The following is a 19876-nucleotide window of genomic DNA, read 5'->3' on the forward strand; positions in this document are numbered from 1 at the left end:
CAGACAAACCAAGTGACTTGCCAGAAGCTATATAGTGAATCATCAATAGAACAAGGACTAGAATTCATGATTTCTTGAACCCCAACAACATGCTCATGCAACCTCTCCTCTGGACTCTTTCCAATTTGTCCACATTTTTCCTAGAAGTATGGCACCCAGAACTGGCCTCAGCAGTGCTGAGTGGAGCATAACAACTGCCTTCTATGTCTTACATACAACACAACACAGAATTATACTTGCCTTTTTTGCAACTGCATCACATTGTTGACTTATTCAATATGTGATCCACTATAACCCCAGACCTTTTTCAGCAGTACTACTTCTTAGCTAGTGATATCCCATTCTGTAGCTGTGCACTGGAAATTTTTCCTTCTTATGCATAATACTTTACACTTCAATTTCATCTTGTTGATATCTGACCAATTCTCCAATTTTCAAGGTAGTTTTGAACTCTAAACCTGTCCTCCAAAGTGTGTGCAACCTCCCTCAGCTTGGTGTTCTCCACCAATTTTATAAGCATATTCTTTATCTCATTATCTAATACATTAAGGAAAATATGGACTAGTACCAAACCCAGGATAGACCCCTGTGGGACCCCACTAGATATGTCCTCTCAGTTTAATAGCAAACCATCGATAACTACTTCAAGTACTGTCTTTCAATCTGTTTCACAACCACCTTAGAGTAATTTAATCGTGATTACATTTCTCCAGTTTGCTTATGAAGTTAATATGCGCTGTCTCAAAAGCCTTACTGAAATCAAGATACAGCACGTCTATACCTTCCCCCCGCCCCAGCCCACTCCCCTTCCACTAGGCCAGTAATCCTGTCAAAAAAAGAAAACAAAAAGAAAAAAATTAGGTTGGTTTGGAATTGTCAAGAACAAATCATGCCAAGTTGGCTAATATTTATCACTCTATTATCCTCTAGATGCTTTCAAATTGATTGTTCAATAATTTGTTCCTGTATCTTTCCAGGTATCAAAGTTAGGCTGACTGGGTTTATAATTCTCTGGTTCCGCTTTGTTTCCTTTTTTAAAGATAGGCAAACATATAGTACCTTTCTTCTATCCTCTTGGACTTCTCCCATCCTCCAGGAAACTCAAATATAACTGCTAACATTACCAAGATTACTTAAGTTTTTCTAAGGACCCTATGGTGAATCCTGTCAATTTGAATACATCTAACTTATCTAAATATTCTTTAATCTGTTACATCCCTATTTTGGCTTGCGCTCCTTGTTGTTATAAACCCCTGGAGGGGGCACGTCCTGCTCCCAGCACCGGGCGGAGAACCAACCCCTGGCAGGAGCACTCACCACACTTGCAGCCTTGCCGGCAGGCTCCTTTCTTCCCCACTGCCTCTGGCTGGGCTGGCGCCCTGGGAAAGCCCAAAGCCCCCACACAGGGCACTGCCCAGGAGGAGCCGAGCACTACATGTGCCAAAGCCACCTGGAGCCCCACGCAGCACTGGCATGGGGGAGCCTCTCTGCCCCTCAGATAAGCGCTGAAGTGGGGGGAAGCGATTTCCAGCCTGTTCTTGCCCTGAACTTGCAGGCTTTGCAGCAGTTAAGTACCTTATCACAATTTACCAGTTTAGTGAAGACTGAAGCAAAATAGGCATTAAATACCTCAGCCTTTTTGATGTCGCTCATTGTTAGCTCTCCTTTCACACTAAGAAGAGAACCTATGCTTTTCTTCATCTTTCTTTTGCTCCTAATATATTTATAGAACCTCCTCTTCGTGCCTTTTACGTCCCTTGCTAGGTGTAGCTCATTTTGTGCCTTCGCCTTTCTGATTTTCTACCTACTTGCTTGTGCTATTCTTTTCTACTCATCCATAGCAATTTGTCCAGGTTTCCTATTTATATAGAATTCCTTTTTGATTTTCAGGTAAATAAAGAGCTCCTGGTGGAACCATATTAGCCTCTTCCTATTAAACTCATAGACTCATAGACTTTAAGGTCAGAAGGGACCATTATGATCATCTGGTCTGACCTCCCGCATGATGCAGGCCACAAAGCTGTCCCTACCCTTTCCCTTGACTCTGCTGTTGAAGTCCCCAAATCCTGTGGCTTAGAGACTTCAATTAGCAGAGAATCCTCCTGCTAGCGATCCCTGCCCCATGCTGCGGAGGAAGGCGAAAAACTATTGAAAGGAAAGACAGGAAGAATAGGGATAGTTTCCCATTGCACCTTAATGTTATCTTCTTGAGACACTGCTCCCTTTTATCCCTAGATTTCCTTCCCCTGGGACTTTACTCACTACTACTCTGATTTTTTTTTTTTTTTTTTAAAACTTTGTCCTTATTCTGATGTTCTCCCGTCTACCTTTTCTCAGAATCATGAAATCTATTACCGGTAGTTCATGATCACTTTCACCCAAATTGCCGTCACCCTTCAGATTTGCAACCAATTCCACCCTGTTAGTCAGAATCAAGGATAATATGGTTGTCTTCCAGATACCTGCTACCACCTTCTTGAAGCAGGAAGTTGTCCCAATACAATCTAAGAATGTACAGGACATTTTATGTTTTGCTGTATTACTTTCCCAACACATGTCTAAGTAGTTCAAGTCCCCCATTACTACCAGATCTTGTGCTTTGGCACTTTCTGTTATTTATTCTAGAAATGCCTCATCCACCTCTTCCTCTTGTTCCCCCCCGCCCCCTTTTCTTCTGGTCATGTTGATTTGCCAACACTAATAGCTGGTCATTATGATGTAGAAGGCTTGACATACAGAATAATCAAAACTGGCAATTTATTTGGTTACATTTTGTCATATGCAGGTCCTCAGCCAGTTTCAGAAATATCAAGATTTGTTTTAAAAACAACTTGCCTCTCCAATTCTGTAGTCTTAAAGGTGCCACAGGACCCTCTGTTGCTTAGTACTGAAAAATGTTAATTTTTACCTTCTTTGGATAAAAAGAAAAAGCTTTGAGATGCCTGGGAATTCTGAAAAATACTTCAAGAATTACGTCCTACAAAAACTTTTATAGTGTGTATGTGGAGAAGCCTTCTCAGAACTGTGCCGACATGAAATCGTTAGTGAATTTTTTTCAAAATAAATCCATCTATAACAAAGGAGTGCCCAATTCCTACTTCAGCTATCTTCATTTGACAGCTCAGTAACTTTTAGAATATGGTAAGGTAAAAAACTGTAGCACTGTCGGTCAAAATAATTTAATGAATACAAATAAGCTCAAATATAAAGTTATAGGAATGTCTAATTTCTTTCTTCTGCCGTTAATTTTATTTTTGTGGCAACACTGGATGGGAAAAAATTGAAAACGGCAATAGAATTGATTGCATGATATAATGGACTGGGAAAACTAACTGCCGTCACTTATGGTATGATTCTATAAAATCTAGTCAAGCAGCCACTACCATAGAGTACAGAAGCAGAGGCAAATTCAACTGGTATAATGTTAATCTGGGCCTCAAGAGGCAAGAGAATAGTGGAAGATTGCCTGCAGACCTGTTGATTTGCCAGGCAGCAAGATGTTGTCCTCCTTCTTAGCCATTTAATAATATATTGTTAAACAGAGTGGATAAAAGTAGTTTAAAATATATTTAATTGTAAATTATATTTAAAAAACCCTCTAATTTAAATCATGACAATAAGCTTAGGGCTAACATAGGTTCTCAATTTCAAATTTAATTTAAATACAAAAATAATATGAAGCAATACATGTTTGTAGTCAAGTTTTAAAGAAAATCAAACCATGGAACTGGTGGAAGGCAGTGACTAAGCACCTGGAACCAGAGTAAAAACTAGCCTTTGGCAGTAGCCTCTACTGCAGGTGCAGAGAGAATATTTTCTTCATTTCAGCTTATTCAAGTAGTTCAGTTCAATGATTAGTACATGCAAGGTTGAGGAACGGATTGAGAGTTGAAAGTCAAAAAAGCTTGTTTTCCTCTTCTAATCTATGAATAAAAAACTAGGTCTGAGGAAGAGATCTACTAGTTCTAGACACTGTGACCAGAACAATCAGATCACATTTGTTCCTTCTGGCCTTACAGTCTATGAGTTCAATTCAGTAACTACAGAAAATACTCCCTTTGTTTAATAAATCAGTTAGTTTTAAATGCAAAATGTATTTTAATAAACCTTTTTCTTGTCTATCCAGCACATTTAAAATAGTTTTATTTAACTAAAAGATTTTAAAATGCTGTTTTTGTGCATTTCAATGAATTTTCATCCAAAGAGAGCTTGCACCATTCACCATTTAACATAAATAAAAAAAAAATGTAAATATCAAGAATCTAAATGAGTGTATGTCAAGCTATAAAATCGCCTAAATAAGTTTGTATAAATAGCATATCCTCCTGGATAGCAAAAAGTACCAAGTTTAGTGTAATGGCTACATTTAGTTGTAAGTCAACCATGTTTTAACGGATATCAACCAATGAAACTCACCCTCTCTTTAGTGAAATACAAAAAAGTATAGATGAAAAATAAGATTAAAGTCATTTAAATCAAGGTTTCCTGCTCGCTGATTTAAAGAATTTAAATCAATGATTTATACTGCTTTGATTAGAGTCAATCCTCTCAACTTTAAGGTACCTTGGGGCATGTTTTTGATTCTTCTTGACCAACATCTCAAAACTCATAACATTGTAAAACTTCAATCACAAAATAACTTCCAGAAAGAGGAAAACAAAACAAAGGGTGTTCAAATTAAATATCTCTAGAATCAGCCTAGCAATAACCTCCAACTTCATAAGTTAAAATTAGAAAGCTATCTACATAAAATCAGCAACCAAAATTAAACTGAAAACACAGCAGTTTGTTAGGGGTTTACAATACTGGAGAAGTAAAGTATCAGAGGGGTAACCATGTTAGTCTGGATCAGTAAAAAGCAACAAAGAGTCCTGTGGCACCTCTCCTCCCTTGGTTTTCACACCTCAACTGCTGGAAGAGGACCTCATCCTCCCTGATTGAACTGGCCTTATCTCCAGACTGATTCTGGCCTGCATATTTATACCTGCCTCTGGAAATTTCCACCACATGCGTCTGACAAAGTGGTATTCACCCTCGAAAGCTTATGCTCCAATACGTCTGTTAGTCTATAAGGTGCCACAGAACTCTTTGTTGCTTTTTAGAGAAGTAAAGCAACATGAAAATAGTTACTACACTAGAATTTAAAAAATTAAAGGATCAGTTCTTTATCCATTCCACGCACAATTCCCTTCATGTCAAGGAGAATTGTGGACAGGGCTCTGCATCTTTAGTCAACATAATGGATGCCTAGAGCTTGGATAAATACAACACAAAAGGATGGCTAAGGCTAAATAAAAATAAAGCCAATAGGAACCTAAATAAAATAAAATAATTAGAAAGGCAATGAAAACAAGATTCAAGAGTACAGGTATTCGACCATAGGGCCCAAAAGTGTGTCAGCTGTGGACTCTAAACTTAAGAGTTGCCACTACAAAAACTGCAAGGGGTGGGAAGTTTGCTTATTTCTGATTTTCAAACTAGAGTAAAAAACCCAAAACACTGGCTTCAGCATTTCTTGCTTGTCAGTGTTTAAAATAAAAAGTGAGTGAAAAGTAATAGCTCTCTCACAACATATGATCCCTCTTCACTTCTTATTTGAAATGGATACATCTTTTAGACATCATGAACTACACCTTTAATTAATTGCATGAATGGATAGGGAGATTGTATTAAACTAAATAAAGAATGTTATCCTGTCAACACATACAGGAGTAAACTAGAAGGCTTAAAGGGATGGAATATGTTGTTTCCGCCTATGGTAGACAGGAGAGGAAGAACTAGCTCTGGCAGGCATATAATTTGCATATTATAATGTTACCCCAAGGCACATCTGTACAGGGTTCTATGTTGTATTATTTGGGGCCTGTGTTCTGTTTTTGGAAATTATGTAAGTAATGCACACAGGTGTAGTTATGTAAGGTGAGAAATTACAGGAGGTATAGCCTGAGGAGTCTGGGTCATCCTGAGATAGAAAACAATAAAGACCCAAAAATTCAAGTAAGCCCAGTGGTTCTGGTGTGCTCTGAATTTCCCATCCAGAGATCTGCCAACCTGTGCAGACATCATTTTTGAGTGTCTGAACATTTAAACAGTTAACTAACTGCATTGCTGCACAGTCTCATCATATTTGGTGTTTTTCTTAAGCACTCCAGCTCCTTGAATCGTGTAGTTACAGGAGAATCTGAACTTTCATGTAAAAAAAAGTTTCTAGACCTCATCCTGTCAGACAAAATTTTGAAAACATGAAACCAAAGGCTCAAAAGCAAGAAGGCATATATACGAAGAACCCCATTTCTTTTTTCTTTTTTAATCTCATGATCTTTTGGGGACCTGGCTCATGATTTCTGAAAGCTTGGGACTGACTATACTGCAACTGGGAAGAAGTAGACCAAAGTTTAGCGTTTTCTACCCGCGTGTAAAGAGATGCCAATAAAAAGTATTTCAACGTAATTAATATGGAAATCGATCAGCAAGTGTCAGCATATGATCAACAATAAGTAAATAAATCCTCTATAAAAAGAAACAAAATTAGGGGAACATACAACAGAACCCACTACAAGAGCCAGAAAACAGAATAAAGATTGAATCTGAAATGACTGTGGTTAGCAATCTATTATAATTTACGAGATTAGCTCAATGTTCATAGAGGTACAAAATATGAAATAAGTTTTTTTTTTTATATTGAATGAAGATCATATGAGGATCTTAAACATTAGATACTTTAAAGTTTGCCTCAGTGTTTAATTCTCTATTTTAAAAGTAAAAGTAAGTTCATTTCAGAGTTTAATTTCATGGGGATTTCCTTAAAAGCCTGCATTACACCATTTGTAATTCCACTTACCCATTGCTTTTGTTTCTTCTCTTTTAGCATTCAGAAGAGAAAATTTGAATTTTGCTCTGACTTCACTTTTTGGACAACTGACTAAAAGCAAATATAATGACAGGTAGTCTTTGCTTTCATCATCTAAACCCTTTGGGTTTACTCTCAGGCACCTGAAACAAATGTAAAGGACTAAATTTTAAACTGGACAGAACAAATTTAGAAACATTTTGATAATACATCATGATGATGTACACCAACAAGTTAATGTTGCCCTTGTATTTCCCTCCCCCTTTATGATTGCTGTAACCATGACTTATCTGAAAAACAGTAGATACTCAGTGTTATAAGCCTTTCAGAAACTTCTCTTGATTCAGTGTGTAATATGTTACTTAACTTTTCAACCCCTTAAGTTCAAGGGACCACAAGCAATTGACAAAAATAAGAGATCTTACCACTTCATTTTGTCATTTGGCCCTGATGAAAATGTAGAACTCTTTAAAACTTCACCCATTTCTTCTCGGCAAAAACTGAAGTTATTAATGGTCCACATGTAGGAAAATTTTACTACTTTAACCTGAACAAAAGATGTAGAAAATTACTTCAATTTGATACTTCAGTTTTTAACTCACTTGTCATATAGGTAACTGCAACCAATGAGAGAACTAGTTGAATTGTCAGCACTGTTCAAACTGTTAAGAAAAATTTGTCTAGACTGATCTTGTGAAAAGAAAAACCCAATCACTGAAGTTTGTATAAGTTACCTGTGTGTAACACCAGCTTTCGGCCACAGGTCCACTGGACATCTCTCCAGGTGGTGGAGGGGTGGGGACTCTCGACATTGCCACCTTTATTGCAGATTTACAGTATCAAGGCAGCAGTCCACACTTCAGCAATTTTCCTACAAAAAAATAAGATTACTATATTTAATAAAATGGAGTGACCAAATAATAGTTTAATGGGGGGGTGGGAGGGGAGAGAGAATAAGCTTATTACTACATTTTGGTACCCCAGCTATTTGTTTTAACTGTGTAATTTTGAAATTCCATTAAGGTAAATTACTGAAAATATCAAAAGCAACATCTAGCAGAGAAGGCAATAGTTTGTGTCTAAATCTACACTAGCTAGGTCCCATACACTCATTAAGAAGCACATTTTACCCAAAGATCTGCAAGCTGGATCCCAATGTGATATTTAGTTTTAGAACAGTACAGACAACCTATATATCGTACATCAAAAATAATTGTGCTATTAGAACATTACCATCGCCATTACCACCTTGACCCCCCAGTCATATTATAAGCCTGGTGGACTGGGTCTTTTTGTTTGTAAAGCGCCTTGCATGTTGTATGCAATACATTAATAATGATAAAGTGAATTGAAAATGCCTGTGGGGCCACAAATTGTGGCTGAAAGGGATTTTGGTCATCTGGGGCCACAAGAGTCAAATGGTACAGGGATCCTTAGAAGAAACAGTATGCTATTTTAAAGAGTAGTATTTTCTTCATACTTTTATTAAGTAGAATTAAGGACAAGGCATAAACTCAATTTTTTCTAAACGAAGTAGCCATATTACTGGCAATAAGCCATGAGCACATCTGTATGCAACTGCCACAATTATTATGTAGTTGGGAGCTCATTTAAGTGCCTCCAAGGCATAGCATAAAATGTTCTCGCTGTAATTTACTCTTATATCTCAGTATCATGCTTTCTCCAACATACTAGAAGTAGAGACAAACTGGAGTTTTGTAAAGCACGTTCCTACAATAAAATATTTTAGAAAATTTTTCTCAGTATGTGAAGCCTCTTTTAACCAAGTCACTAACTATCACTGAAACTAGAACGTGACCACCATACTACAGGTGTGATAACCACAGGCAGTTTTGTTTCTCTAAATACCAGAATTATTTAACTAAATACCACAAACATTTAATATACAAGAAAGACTTCACATTTTCTGATAAAAGGGACTTAAATAAGTTTACCATATTTTCCCCAGTATTTTAGGAATCATGATAAATATGGATTTTTGCCTAACTTCAAGTATATCTTATCAATTTTGTCCCAAAAAATCAATTTTTTAAAATTGTTTCAGTATGGTTTATATATAAAGCAACATGGCTAACTCTTAACAGAAAAAGCATACATATTTGTATTAAAATGGTAATGACTGACTACAATCCAGATTAAGTTCTGAAATCTTATTTTACTCACGTTTGAGTCTAACAAGTAACTAAACACACCTATATTGACAATTATTGCACTGAATAAGGAGAAAGCAGTGTCTTGCAGATGGTACTGAAACAGGAAAAAAAATGCATGAAATTTTCTATAAGTGAAAAAACCAACACCATCATAGTTCTGCCTGCTTCCCTACTAAATTTTAGTATTGTCAATCCTTTCAAATTAAAAACACAAATTTGATTAGTTGTGCCATTTAGTTAAAAAATACCAAAAGAGTCCCCCCCTCCCCCCTTCCTCCCTCCCCCAGGTCTGTTCCCTTCTCTTTCTTCTTCCTACAGCTGTCTTCCTACAACTAAGCTTGAATGTCCCCCCCCCCCCCCCTCCCCTCCCAAGCCACAAAGATACTGGGCTTACTGTATCTACTCACTGATTTCTCAAAGAAGTTACTGGTCTGGAATTCAGAATGAAGTCTGCAGAAACTGAACCCCTCTCTACTACATGGAGTAGGGCTCTGCATTTCTCCAGCAAGACGCAGCCTGGGATATCACAGAGAACCCCAGCAGGTCTGTTAAAGAGATGGATTAGGGGGAGGGAGTTGGGCCAAAAGGCCCCTTATCACATTCTATGGTGGTGGCAGTTATCCATGCTGTATCTACTGTCTTCCATTGGTAGCCTGAGGGGAGGCAGCGACTGACCAGTCAAGAGCATAGCTGCTGTTGGAGGCTCTATGGACTTATTATAAGCATGATCCTCCCATAGACACATTGGCAGCACTCCCTTCATGGTGATGAGAAGGAGCTGCTTGCCTCTGGAGCCAGTTTTCCCCAATCCTGCCCAAGAGCAAAGAATTGGGTGACCCAACTCAGTCTAGGCTGTGAGGGGGAACTATGTGCTGTCCATAGAGCAGGTCGAGCTCCAGGAGAGAGAGATTTCTTTTTGCCTCTGGCCTTTTCCAGCCTAGCTCGTTCCCTGAAGGGGCACCAGCTGCTGGAAATGCCTGAAAAGGGGAAGCAGTGCTGAGGAGACAATCTTCCTTAAACACAAATCTACTGGGCACAGCTAGGAATTAGATGACAAATGTTGTCCCAAATCGTTAGAAATTTGAACAAAGTTTGGAATTTCCTCTCAAAAATTCTGCAGCAGCAAGGTCTGGCTAGATCACCACGGTAGGCAGGTAAGCCTGGAGGGAATTCAGGGAACAGGACATTCCCTTCCCGCCAGCGGCAGATACATTTGTCTCTGTCCTCAAGCTGAAATCAAGCTGATGCACCCATTCTAACAGATCTGTGGACCTTTGAACGACAAAGATATTTCCTTCTTCTCAGCCTCAGCAATTTTCCTTAGCTGTGCTCACTGCCAAATTCTGGTCAAATAGTTATTCTGCTTCTAGTAGCCAGAAATTTTTCCTTCCCCACACGGGACAAGTGGTGGTAGAATCTTCATCCCTTTCACATTCCCCTAAAACCCCTGGCCTTGGTTTAATTTTCTTGGCCAGCAGTGCCATCAACAGAAGCCCCTCATTTCATCCTACCCCTCATAATCCTTTGCAGCAGAGACAATGCAGCTTCCCTATGTAATCCTCTATAGGAAACTGGAGCCCCAGTATAATGAGGGGGAGGGGGAATATCTTCCACAAACACTTCTGGAATTTAAGATTCCAGGAAACATGCTACCACCAAGAGAGGAAAGTCCAGAAAGTGCGTCACATCTATATTCTTTGATCCAAAGTAACTAGCTTCCTCCCTGCATCAGTCTTGGCTCAACAGTTTTTACCTCAAAAGCAGCAAAAAGTAAATGCTGCCATGCTTTCCTGCAGCAGCATAATCTTCACCTCCCTAACACAAAGCCAGACTTTCAGTTAGCTTTTTCCAAATCAATGTGTTAATGAGATTTTTTTAAGTTGTACATGCAGCATACAATCTCAATTTTATTGCAGTACATTTTTACTTGGGTATTAATTTGCTGCTGATTGTAGTTCAGCTATCAGAGGATCATCTATGTCTGTCACTCATTTTAGATACTTTTTAACTCTCAAAACAAGTCTAGTTAGCATTTATAAGAGTCTAAAACCTAAAGTATCAGATGTTAAGTACCTTAAAATGAGCCACAGCACACGTGAAATCTTTATGGAAAAGAGTTATTATACATCGTTCTAAATGGGATTACATGCTAGACCTTCTAAAGTTGTATTTCAATAATATAACATTTTAAATTAGATGTATGGATACCTATTTAAATAATGGTCCTCCAATAATTTATCCTTTAACTATTCAGATCATACTCCACTCCTAAGCACAGAATAAAGCTTACTGAATACCTATGATTTGAAGTTTACTTACATTTTCCTCTCCGAAAGTTAAGCAGTGAAGAATGATTTAGGAAGCCTGTTGAGGACCAGTGTTTCAACTATCCACACCTGTTATCCTGTAAGATCTGTTCCAACAGGAACTCGGTGCAAAATAATGTACACAGTCAATGAAAACTTGCTCTATTCTAAACAGATTTTGAAGCAGTTTGTATCTGACCATTCCATCTTAAAGAAAAATACTTCAGTTAAAGAAAATACACTTATACTCATAGCACCATTTTGCAACATAGATTGCTAATGCTCACTTCACTATCTTTGATAGCCTTTTCCCCACCTAAGTTTCTTTAGCAGCCTCATAGACTCATAGACTTTAAGGTCAGAAGGGACCATTATGATCATCTGGTCTGACCCCCTGCATGCTGCAGGCCACAAAACCCTTCCCTGGACTCTGCCGTTGAAGTCCCCAATCCTGTGTTTTAGTGACTTCAATCGGCACAGACCCTCCTGCTAGTGATCCCTGCCCCATGCTGCGGAGGAAGGCGAAAAACCTCCAGGGCCTCAGCCAATCTACCCTGGAGGAAAATTCCTTCCCGACCCCAAATATGGCGATCAGTAAGACCCCGAGCATGTAGGCAAGAGTCTCCAGCCTAACCCTTGTTAGCCATTATACTATTTACCTACCATTGCTCGGTATTCCCCAGCTAATATGTTTTACCATTAAACCATTCCCTCCATAAACTTATCTAGCTTAATCTTAAAACCAGACAGGTCCGTCGCCCCCACCGTTTCCCTCGGAAGGCCGTTCCAATATTTCACCCCTCTGACGGTCAGAAACCTTCGTCTAATTTCAAGCCTGAACTTCCCCACGGCTAGTTTATATCCATTTGTTCTCGTGTCCACATTAGTACTAAGCTGGAATAGTTCCTCTCCCTCCCTTGTATTTATCCCTCTGATATATTTAAAGATAGCAATCATATCCCCCCTCAGCCTTCGCTTTGTCAGACTAAACAACCCAAGCTCCTCTAATCTCTTTTCATACGACAGGTTTTCCATTCCTCTGATCATCCTAGTCGCCCTTCTCTGCACCCGTTCCAGTTTGAGTTCATCTTTTTTAAACATGGGAGTCCAGAACTGCACACAGTACTCCAAATGAGGTCTCACCAGCGCCTTATACAACGGAAGCAGGACCTCCTTATCCCTACTAGATATCCCTCGCCTAATGCATCCCAAGACCGCATTGGCTTTTTTTACCGCCACGTCACATTGTCGACTCAGTCATCCTGCGGTCTACAAGGACCCCTAGGTCCTTCTCCTCTTCCGTTACTTCTAACCAATGCGTCCCCAGCTTGTAACTAAAATTGTTATTAGTCATCCCCAAGTGCATCACCTTACACTTTTTACTATTAAATTTCATCCTATTTCTGATACTCCAATTCACAAGCTCATTCAAGTCTCCCTGCAGAATATCCCTATCCTCCTCCGAATTTGCAACGCCTCCCACCAAACCAACACGGCCTGCAAACTTCCGTGTTCTCCCATTCCACCACCATACAATTAAAATTGTACTACTGGAAATTCTGACATGTCTTCTATAGTAAATTAATGAACAGACTGTGGAACACATATCTGTGTTATAGGTTATAAAGAGGGAGAAGGGATAGCTCAGTGGTTTGAGCATTGGCCTGTTAAACCCAGGGTTGTGAGTTCAATCCCTGAGGGGGCCATTTAGGGATCTGGGGCAAAAATCTATCTGGGGATTGGTCCTGCTTTGAGCAGGGGGGTTGGACTAGATGATCTCCTGAGGTCCCTTCCAACCCTAATATTCTATGATTCTTAAGAGCTGCTGGTCTGAAACCATTGGGGGTATCTCTCTCACCTATCAATTCAACTAATATTTTAATTGCTTTTGGCTATTAATATTGACCTTAAGTATAGTGCTTTCATACTTTAGCTGTAGGAATAGTACAGTGAGAATAAATCTCCTTTTTTTAATCTAGAAAAACCAATACAGAAAAGATTAGATAAATATTTAGCCACAGGAAACAATGCCATTTTTCCATACACTTAGAAAGACTGTGGATTTAAATCAAAGCTATTGAAATCACCAATTTTAATTATGGATTAAAAGTAGCAAGCAGGAAAGCATGATTTTAATCTTTGATTTTAATTGAATTTTGCATTTGTATTTTTTAGTTATTTTCCTAAAGACAGGTATATTCTAATTGGTTGGTAAGCATTAAAATATCCGATTTGCACATACACTGCCTTAACACTAAATTTGATGCTTCTTCTTGCTAACCAGGAGGATATACTATATGAATACACATTTCTTTAAGCAATTATATAGCTTAACTATTTACTAGATGGCAATTTTTTTTTTTTTACTTCTGATTAGTGTCAAGCTCTGTTTGGATGGAAATTCAAATACAATTAAAAATACACAATTCTTTTTATTAAATAAATGTGCTAGATACGGAAGAAGAAAAGTTTATCAAAACATGTTTTGCATTTAAAATGAAATAATTTATTAAACAAAGGAAGTTTATAATTAATTAATTGAACTGATTGTTTCTGATCATTATTCCCTCAAGATTTTGGAACAAGTACACCTCCATCCTCTTGCATCTAGTTTTTATTCAGATTGGAAGACGAAACAAACTTTCCTGCTTTTTCAGCTACTAATTGGTTTCTTAATTTTGAATGAAATGAAGTAATAAAATAAACAGAAATGAAGAAAATATTCTCTTCTGTACCTGCAGAAGAAGCTAATGCAATCAAAATCTGGTTTAGCAGTTCAAAGAACTCCACTTTCAGGTGCTTAAGCTCCAGATTTCCACCAGTTCAGTGGTTTGACTTTCTTTGAAACTTGGCAGTAAACATGTACTGCTTAATATTTTTTTTAATTTAATTTAAATGTCTAATAGATAATACATTACGGCCTTAACATAGGTCAGCTTTTTCAAATTAAATTTAAGTAGTTTTTTTTTCCAAATGAATCTGGTTTTAGTTTAAATCAAAAATATTCAACTTAAGCAAAAAAATGTATTTAAAAAACTGATTTTTATCCACGCTGATCTGAATACATAGACAGACAACCATCAACTAATAACCAGAGTGATTCTTCTTTACTTTAGCCTGGAAGCCTACTGAAATACAATAGCAGCAGTAACTTGGCGAGAGAAATTACCTAAAATAATACTGTAATATGCAATATGGTCTTTAGTCAACTGATCCTTCAAGATAAGAGTCTTTAGATCTTACTGCAACTGGTAGTAATGTTACTAAGAAAATATTAAGGAAAAGACTAATAAAATGAAAGTATTGGCAACAGATCTGTGTATTTTACAATGTGTTTCAGTTGTCATAATATTTTTCTGCATTTAGATGCACTGAACATGTTTCAACTATCATCCTAAAGAAGTTGACAAGCAAGGTAATCTTTTGTAGTTTACAGCTACCCAAATTTTGTCTTTGACGGAAATTTTAAAAATGCAGACTACTTCTCAAAGGTCAGCTAGTATATGAATCAACTCCAGTAATTCCTGCTTTCATTTATTAAATATCTAAATTTAGAAAGCAGATATAAAGCAGATAAAGACTCCAGTGTGCATATTTACATGGACGAACATTTGATTTGTTAATTTGAAGTCAATACAATCCCCTCCCGAACAATAAAGTGAGTTTGCAAGCTGATTCAAATTAACATGGTCTAGCTCCACTGATACCATTCCAACCCCCATAACCAAAGCAATTCCACTGGATTTTAATTTATTAAGATTTCCTGTGATTGGAATCAATATAATACTTTTTGTCATTTACTATTTGGGAGAAGGAAATATTAAGTTTTCAAATACCTGATCATTTAAAATCTCATTGGCTCCCAATCCTAGGTTAAAGCACAGTGCAAAAACCCAATTCAGGATGAAGGATGTATCACAGTATCAAACCAGCGCATAGCAAACCCAGAATATGGGGCATGCAAAACTGTCACAAGAACATAAGACCCGTACCGGGTCAGACCAAAGGTCCATCTAGCCCAGTATCCTGTCTACAGACAGTGGCCAATGCCAGGTGCCCCAGAGGGAGTGTACCAGGCAATGATCAAGTGATCTCTCTCCGTCTTAAATGTCCTCTTTCCCTTAAGCACAGCAGCATGCATGCAGGAGCAGTGTACCAGCTGTCAATAGATATAGGTCTCTTACACTAGGGCAATATACCTATGTCTGGTTAAGATAGGTTTAGCGTCACTTTACCAGGGCAAGGTTTAGCGTCACTTTACCAGGGCAAGGTTTAGCGTCACTTTACCAGGGCAAGGTTTAGCGTCACTTTACCAGGGCAAGGTTTAGCGTCACTTTACCAGGGCAATCTTCTTCCTTTCCAAATCCTACAAATACTTAAAAAAAAAAAAAAAAAAAAAAATCCTCAGTCATGAGAAGTCTTATTTACGAAGTTGTTCTGTCGAAATATTAGTCTTGTAAACTGACCATTTTGTTCTTTAAAATAATTAATAAAATTTTATTGGAAAGAAAATCTTAATTTGAGGACAAGACAGTCAAAAAGCTAATTTAAAGGACCAATCTGTTACCCTTATCCGGACTTCTGTCTGTAAATTACACCTCATGATACAAATAATATAATCATTACATCTAATTACAAAGATTAAGTACACTTTTGTTCCAAATGTCAAACTGCATTCCCTGTATACCAAACTACGCTAGACTAATTTCCTGCTGGAAAATGCACAGCATTTACTCAATATGTATTTGCAAAGTAACGGCTATGCAATTTGCCAATCTGTTCATTTGTTCCTTAGAAGAGGATGTTAAAAGTAACAGGTAATTCTAAAAAGCGCATACAAAATAGTATTTACTTAATATTTACTAACTCTTATCACACCAACTACTCTGGCACTGGTATCTAAGCACCTAATATATGCTAATTCAATTACTGTACTTCAACTACTAAACCTTTTTTGTTAGATATGTTACTTTTACATGCAGTTAGAAATATTCTGTGGCCAAGTATATCTTTAAATTAGATGTTTATACCTTAGAAATATTAGAAATATAAAGACTTGCTTTCTTTATTTTTTGGAGGACTTGTTGGATAACTTGTATGAGGAGCAAGAGTGTCAACTTCTTAAAAGGAGATTCTCTCAAGTGCTTTAAAATAGATGCTGACAAGGACAATTTTCTAGTCTCTGTTTCTACATCACTCAAGTCCCACTCTCTGTCCTACCTACCTTTGCCTCCTTTCCATCACTGTAGTTTCTTTTTTGGCAGATTTAGAGCTACATACTCCATACCACACTGAACACCCAGATGTGTCCAATGACCCAGATCCTGATCAGAGCACCCACTGAAGCAGCAAGAAATTGACAAGATGGTTCACTTTCACTTCTGCTCTAAAATCAAAGCAGCAGAGCATGAGTTTTGTTAAATTTCTATGCACTTAACTGTAAAACTGCTTTAGTCAAGACCCAGGTTATCCAGCAAAAACGTACAACAGCCTGATCTTCAATTTGTTGGTCTTACAGGCAATATGACTCTTCATCTAAGTCACCTATCCTAGCTGCCTCTTGTCCCAGAAATAGCATTTTTTCAAGTCCGACTACACTAAGGGTAGTACAAGTAGGGGAAAGCAAGAAAGTTCTCATCAAGTTTTTGTATCTTTGGAAAACTGCCATTTCTGGACATTTAGTTAATCAAAGGGGTTACCAGAAACTGAGTGGGGCATATTCATCTAAAGATTCTTCCCACTGGAATCAGAAATACATATAGGAGTTTTAAAAACACCTCACAATTACATTTACCCTCCCCTTCAAACCAACAATTAACAGTCATTATTTTAGTGACACTGGATGTGTATTATACCCATTAATACAAGAAGCTTTAAGCATGTGAGTTTACAGTAATAACTAATATTCCATTTCTAATCCAGTATATTTCTAGCCTTAATATAAAGTTAGATTATAAACAACAGGACTGTTAATAGAGATGTAGTTCATTACAACTGGCTGATCATAAGTTTCCCATTTTATAAAATGTCATCTTCTCCATGTCTGTCTTTGATGCTACTAGTAAAACAAACATGAACTTACATTTTGGGAGGGTTTAAACTCACAATAACTCAGTTTTATGCTCCATAATATGCATTGGAGAATGAGGTCATCTATCCACTGACAATGACAATGAAAGGTGGGGAGGAGCCAGATAAAAATTCTCAGCGCTAAATAAATTATACTATAGCTATACTGAGGGATTGCCAGAGGACAGGGAAACATTACCACTTTCCTCCAACCATGTATGTATTTCACGTAAAGACTGGAAACCCAATATCCTAGTTATCTTAACCCATCTTATCAGTTCTTATTTTCCAATAATCATTTGTGCTCTCCTCTGAATTTTCTCTAATTTTTGAGGTGCTCAAAACTAGATGCTGTACTTAGTGAATTTCCCTCAGTCGCTGCAAAAAGTATAGTGGTATCCTTTCTTGGTTCACATATATTCCTATTAGCAAAACTCAGAATTATCCTTGCATCGATTATTTCATAACACAATGGATAAAAATGTGATTAAAAATCAGTTTCATTTAAATTCAATATAGAAAAATACATCCATTTAAAATTAAATTTGAAATTGACAGCCTATGTTAAGGTCTAAGCTTATTATAATCATTTAAATGAAATACAAAAAGATATGAAGCAGTACATGTTCACTGCCAATTTTTAAAGAAAGTCATTGAACAGTTGGAAGTCAGTGGCTATGCACTGGGAACCAGAGTTTGCTGAAGTGCTAAACCAGCTTCTGACTGCAGTAGTGTCTTCTGCAAGTGCAGAGATAATAATAATAATAATAATCTTCAGTTCAGTTTATTCAACTAGTTCAGCCCATTGGCTAGTTCATTCACAATTAAGAAACCAACTGGAGTTGAAAAAGCAGAAAAGTTTGTTTTCCTCTTCCAAACTATAAATAAAACTAGGTGTGAACTGTTCTAAAATCCTCAAGGAATGATGATCAGAAACAACTCATTCAATATGCTAATTAGGTACTTCGTTTAATAAGTTACTTGGTTTTAAATGCAGAACATGTTCTGATAAACTTTTCTTCTATGTATCCAGCACATTGAAGAGTACTATTTAATAAAACTAAAATACTGTTTTTGTGCATTTTGAATTATATTTCCATCCAAACAGAGCCTGACACAAATCACAAGAAATTAATCTAGTAAATAAAATTCATCATTCACCATTTTCTAATATAATAAAGAAAATAATTTAAATAAATGTAATTAAAGCTACATAATTGTTTAAATAAATGTGTATAGATATAATGTACCTTTCTGGTTAACCAAAAGGAGCTTCAAATGTAGTGTAAAAGGCAATATGTAGTTGCAAATTAATGTATTTTAATGGTTTAATAAATCAAACCAACCAAATCAGCTTAAATAAAACAACTAAAAAATACAAATGCAAAACAGTTAAAATCAGTTACTTAAATCAACTTAAATTCCTGCTTGCGGACTTAAATCATAATTAAAAATCAGTGATTTAAATTGTTTTGATTTAAATGAATCTACCCTGCATAATATTATAGGAAACTGCTGAAAATACTGATTAGGTCATCTAGCCCATTTTCCCCAAGAGACATTAGTCCATTTCCGTGGGGATCAAAAGCAAGATGGTTACTTACAGTATATTTCTTTTGCATTACCCAGTCTTGTTTTTTGTGACCCAAGTGACAGGTTTTTCACCTCTATTCCTCTTGGAAGAGTATCCCATTCTAATAGTTTATTGCCATTAGGATTTTTCCTGGTATACAACCAAAATGTTCCTTCCCCTGCTTAGTTTCCCCACATTACTCTCCTCCTTACACAAATTGTTAGCATGTGAAACTACATTAAATGAACAAAATCTCTTTTCAAACAATGACATTTTGTGTATAAAAAAAACCCAAGTCTGAACAAGCTGAAAGCATTTTACAATTGTTACATGGATGCAGAAACTATTTCTTTAGCAAACTTACAAAAAGAGTAACCTTAATTTGTAGGTTTGGGAAGGGCACTGGATTGTCCTCTCTGGAGACAGTAGTCCTATTTTGCCACAGAAAAGATTCAACAGGCAGTGCTAGCATAATCTTCATCATGCTGTCCTACCAATGTTTCACAACTCTGAGAGTTCACATGAAATGGTACCATCTAACCTCATTGGCCAATAGTTTGTGCCAGCCTAGGAAAATTCTACTAACTTGGTTAATGTATTTTTCCTCCCCTCAATATCAAACAACACGGCAAACAGTGAGCAAATAAATTTGTACACTTAGGCTGGTACATTTTCACAACAATTTTGCAAGGCTGATTTAACCTATAGCTTCTCTGCCGAGACAGCCAACAGGAGTACCTCTCAGAGCCAAATGTGACTTTCCCTTATATCCTAGGAAATTGAGAGAAACCCCTCAGAGGTAACATCCTGGTTCCAGAAATCGGGTTTATACAAACACAAAGTAGCAGATCATGATGGAACAGCATTCACTGCCAGCACCACCCGTCAAGTTTGGGATGTCAAG

General features: G+C 37.2%; 1 protein-coding gene across 3 annotated transcripts in view; it reads right to left on the bottom strand.

The window, feature by feature from the left end:
• The window catches only part of SPOPL (speckle type BTB/POZ protein like), a 66933-nt gene that overhangs the window by 24931 nt on the left and 22126 nt on the right, over nucleotides 1–19876 (bottom strand). For 2 of the 3 annotated variants that reach the window (XM_054043689.1, XM_054043690.1), the window contains exons 2-4: nucleotides 7585–7721; nucleotides 7276–7397; nucleotides 6842–6993 (exon numbers count right to left, since the gene is read on the bottom strand). In XM_054043689.1, coding sequence (XP_053899664.1) covers nucleotides 6842–6993; nucleotides 7276–7397; nucleotides 7585–7662 — 352 coding nt within the window. In that variant the 5' untranslated portion in view covers nucleotides 7663–7721. Of the gene's footprint in view, nucleotides 1–6841; nucleotides 6994–7275; nucleotides 7398–7584; nucleotides 7722–11343; nucleotides 11406–19876 lie in introns of those variants that run through there. The other variant, XM_054043691.1, reaches the window with a different exon arrangement.

This window comes from Malaclemys terrapin, chromosome 11, assembly GCF_027887155.1.
Source record: "Malaclemys terrapin pileata isolate rMalTer1 chromosome 11, rMalTer1.hap1, whole genome shotgun sequence".
Lineage (NCBI taxonomy): Eukaryota > Metazoa > Chordata > Testudines > Emydidae > Malaclemys > Malaclemys terrapin.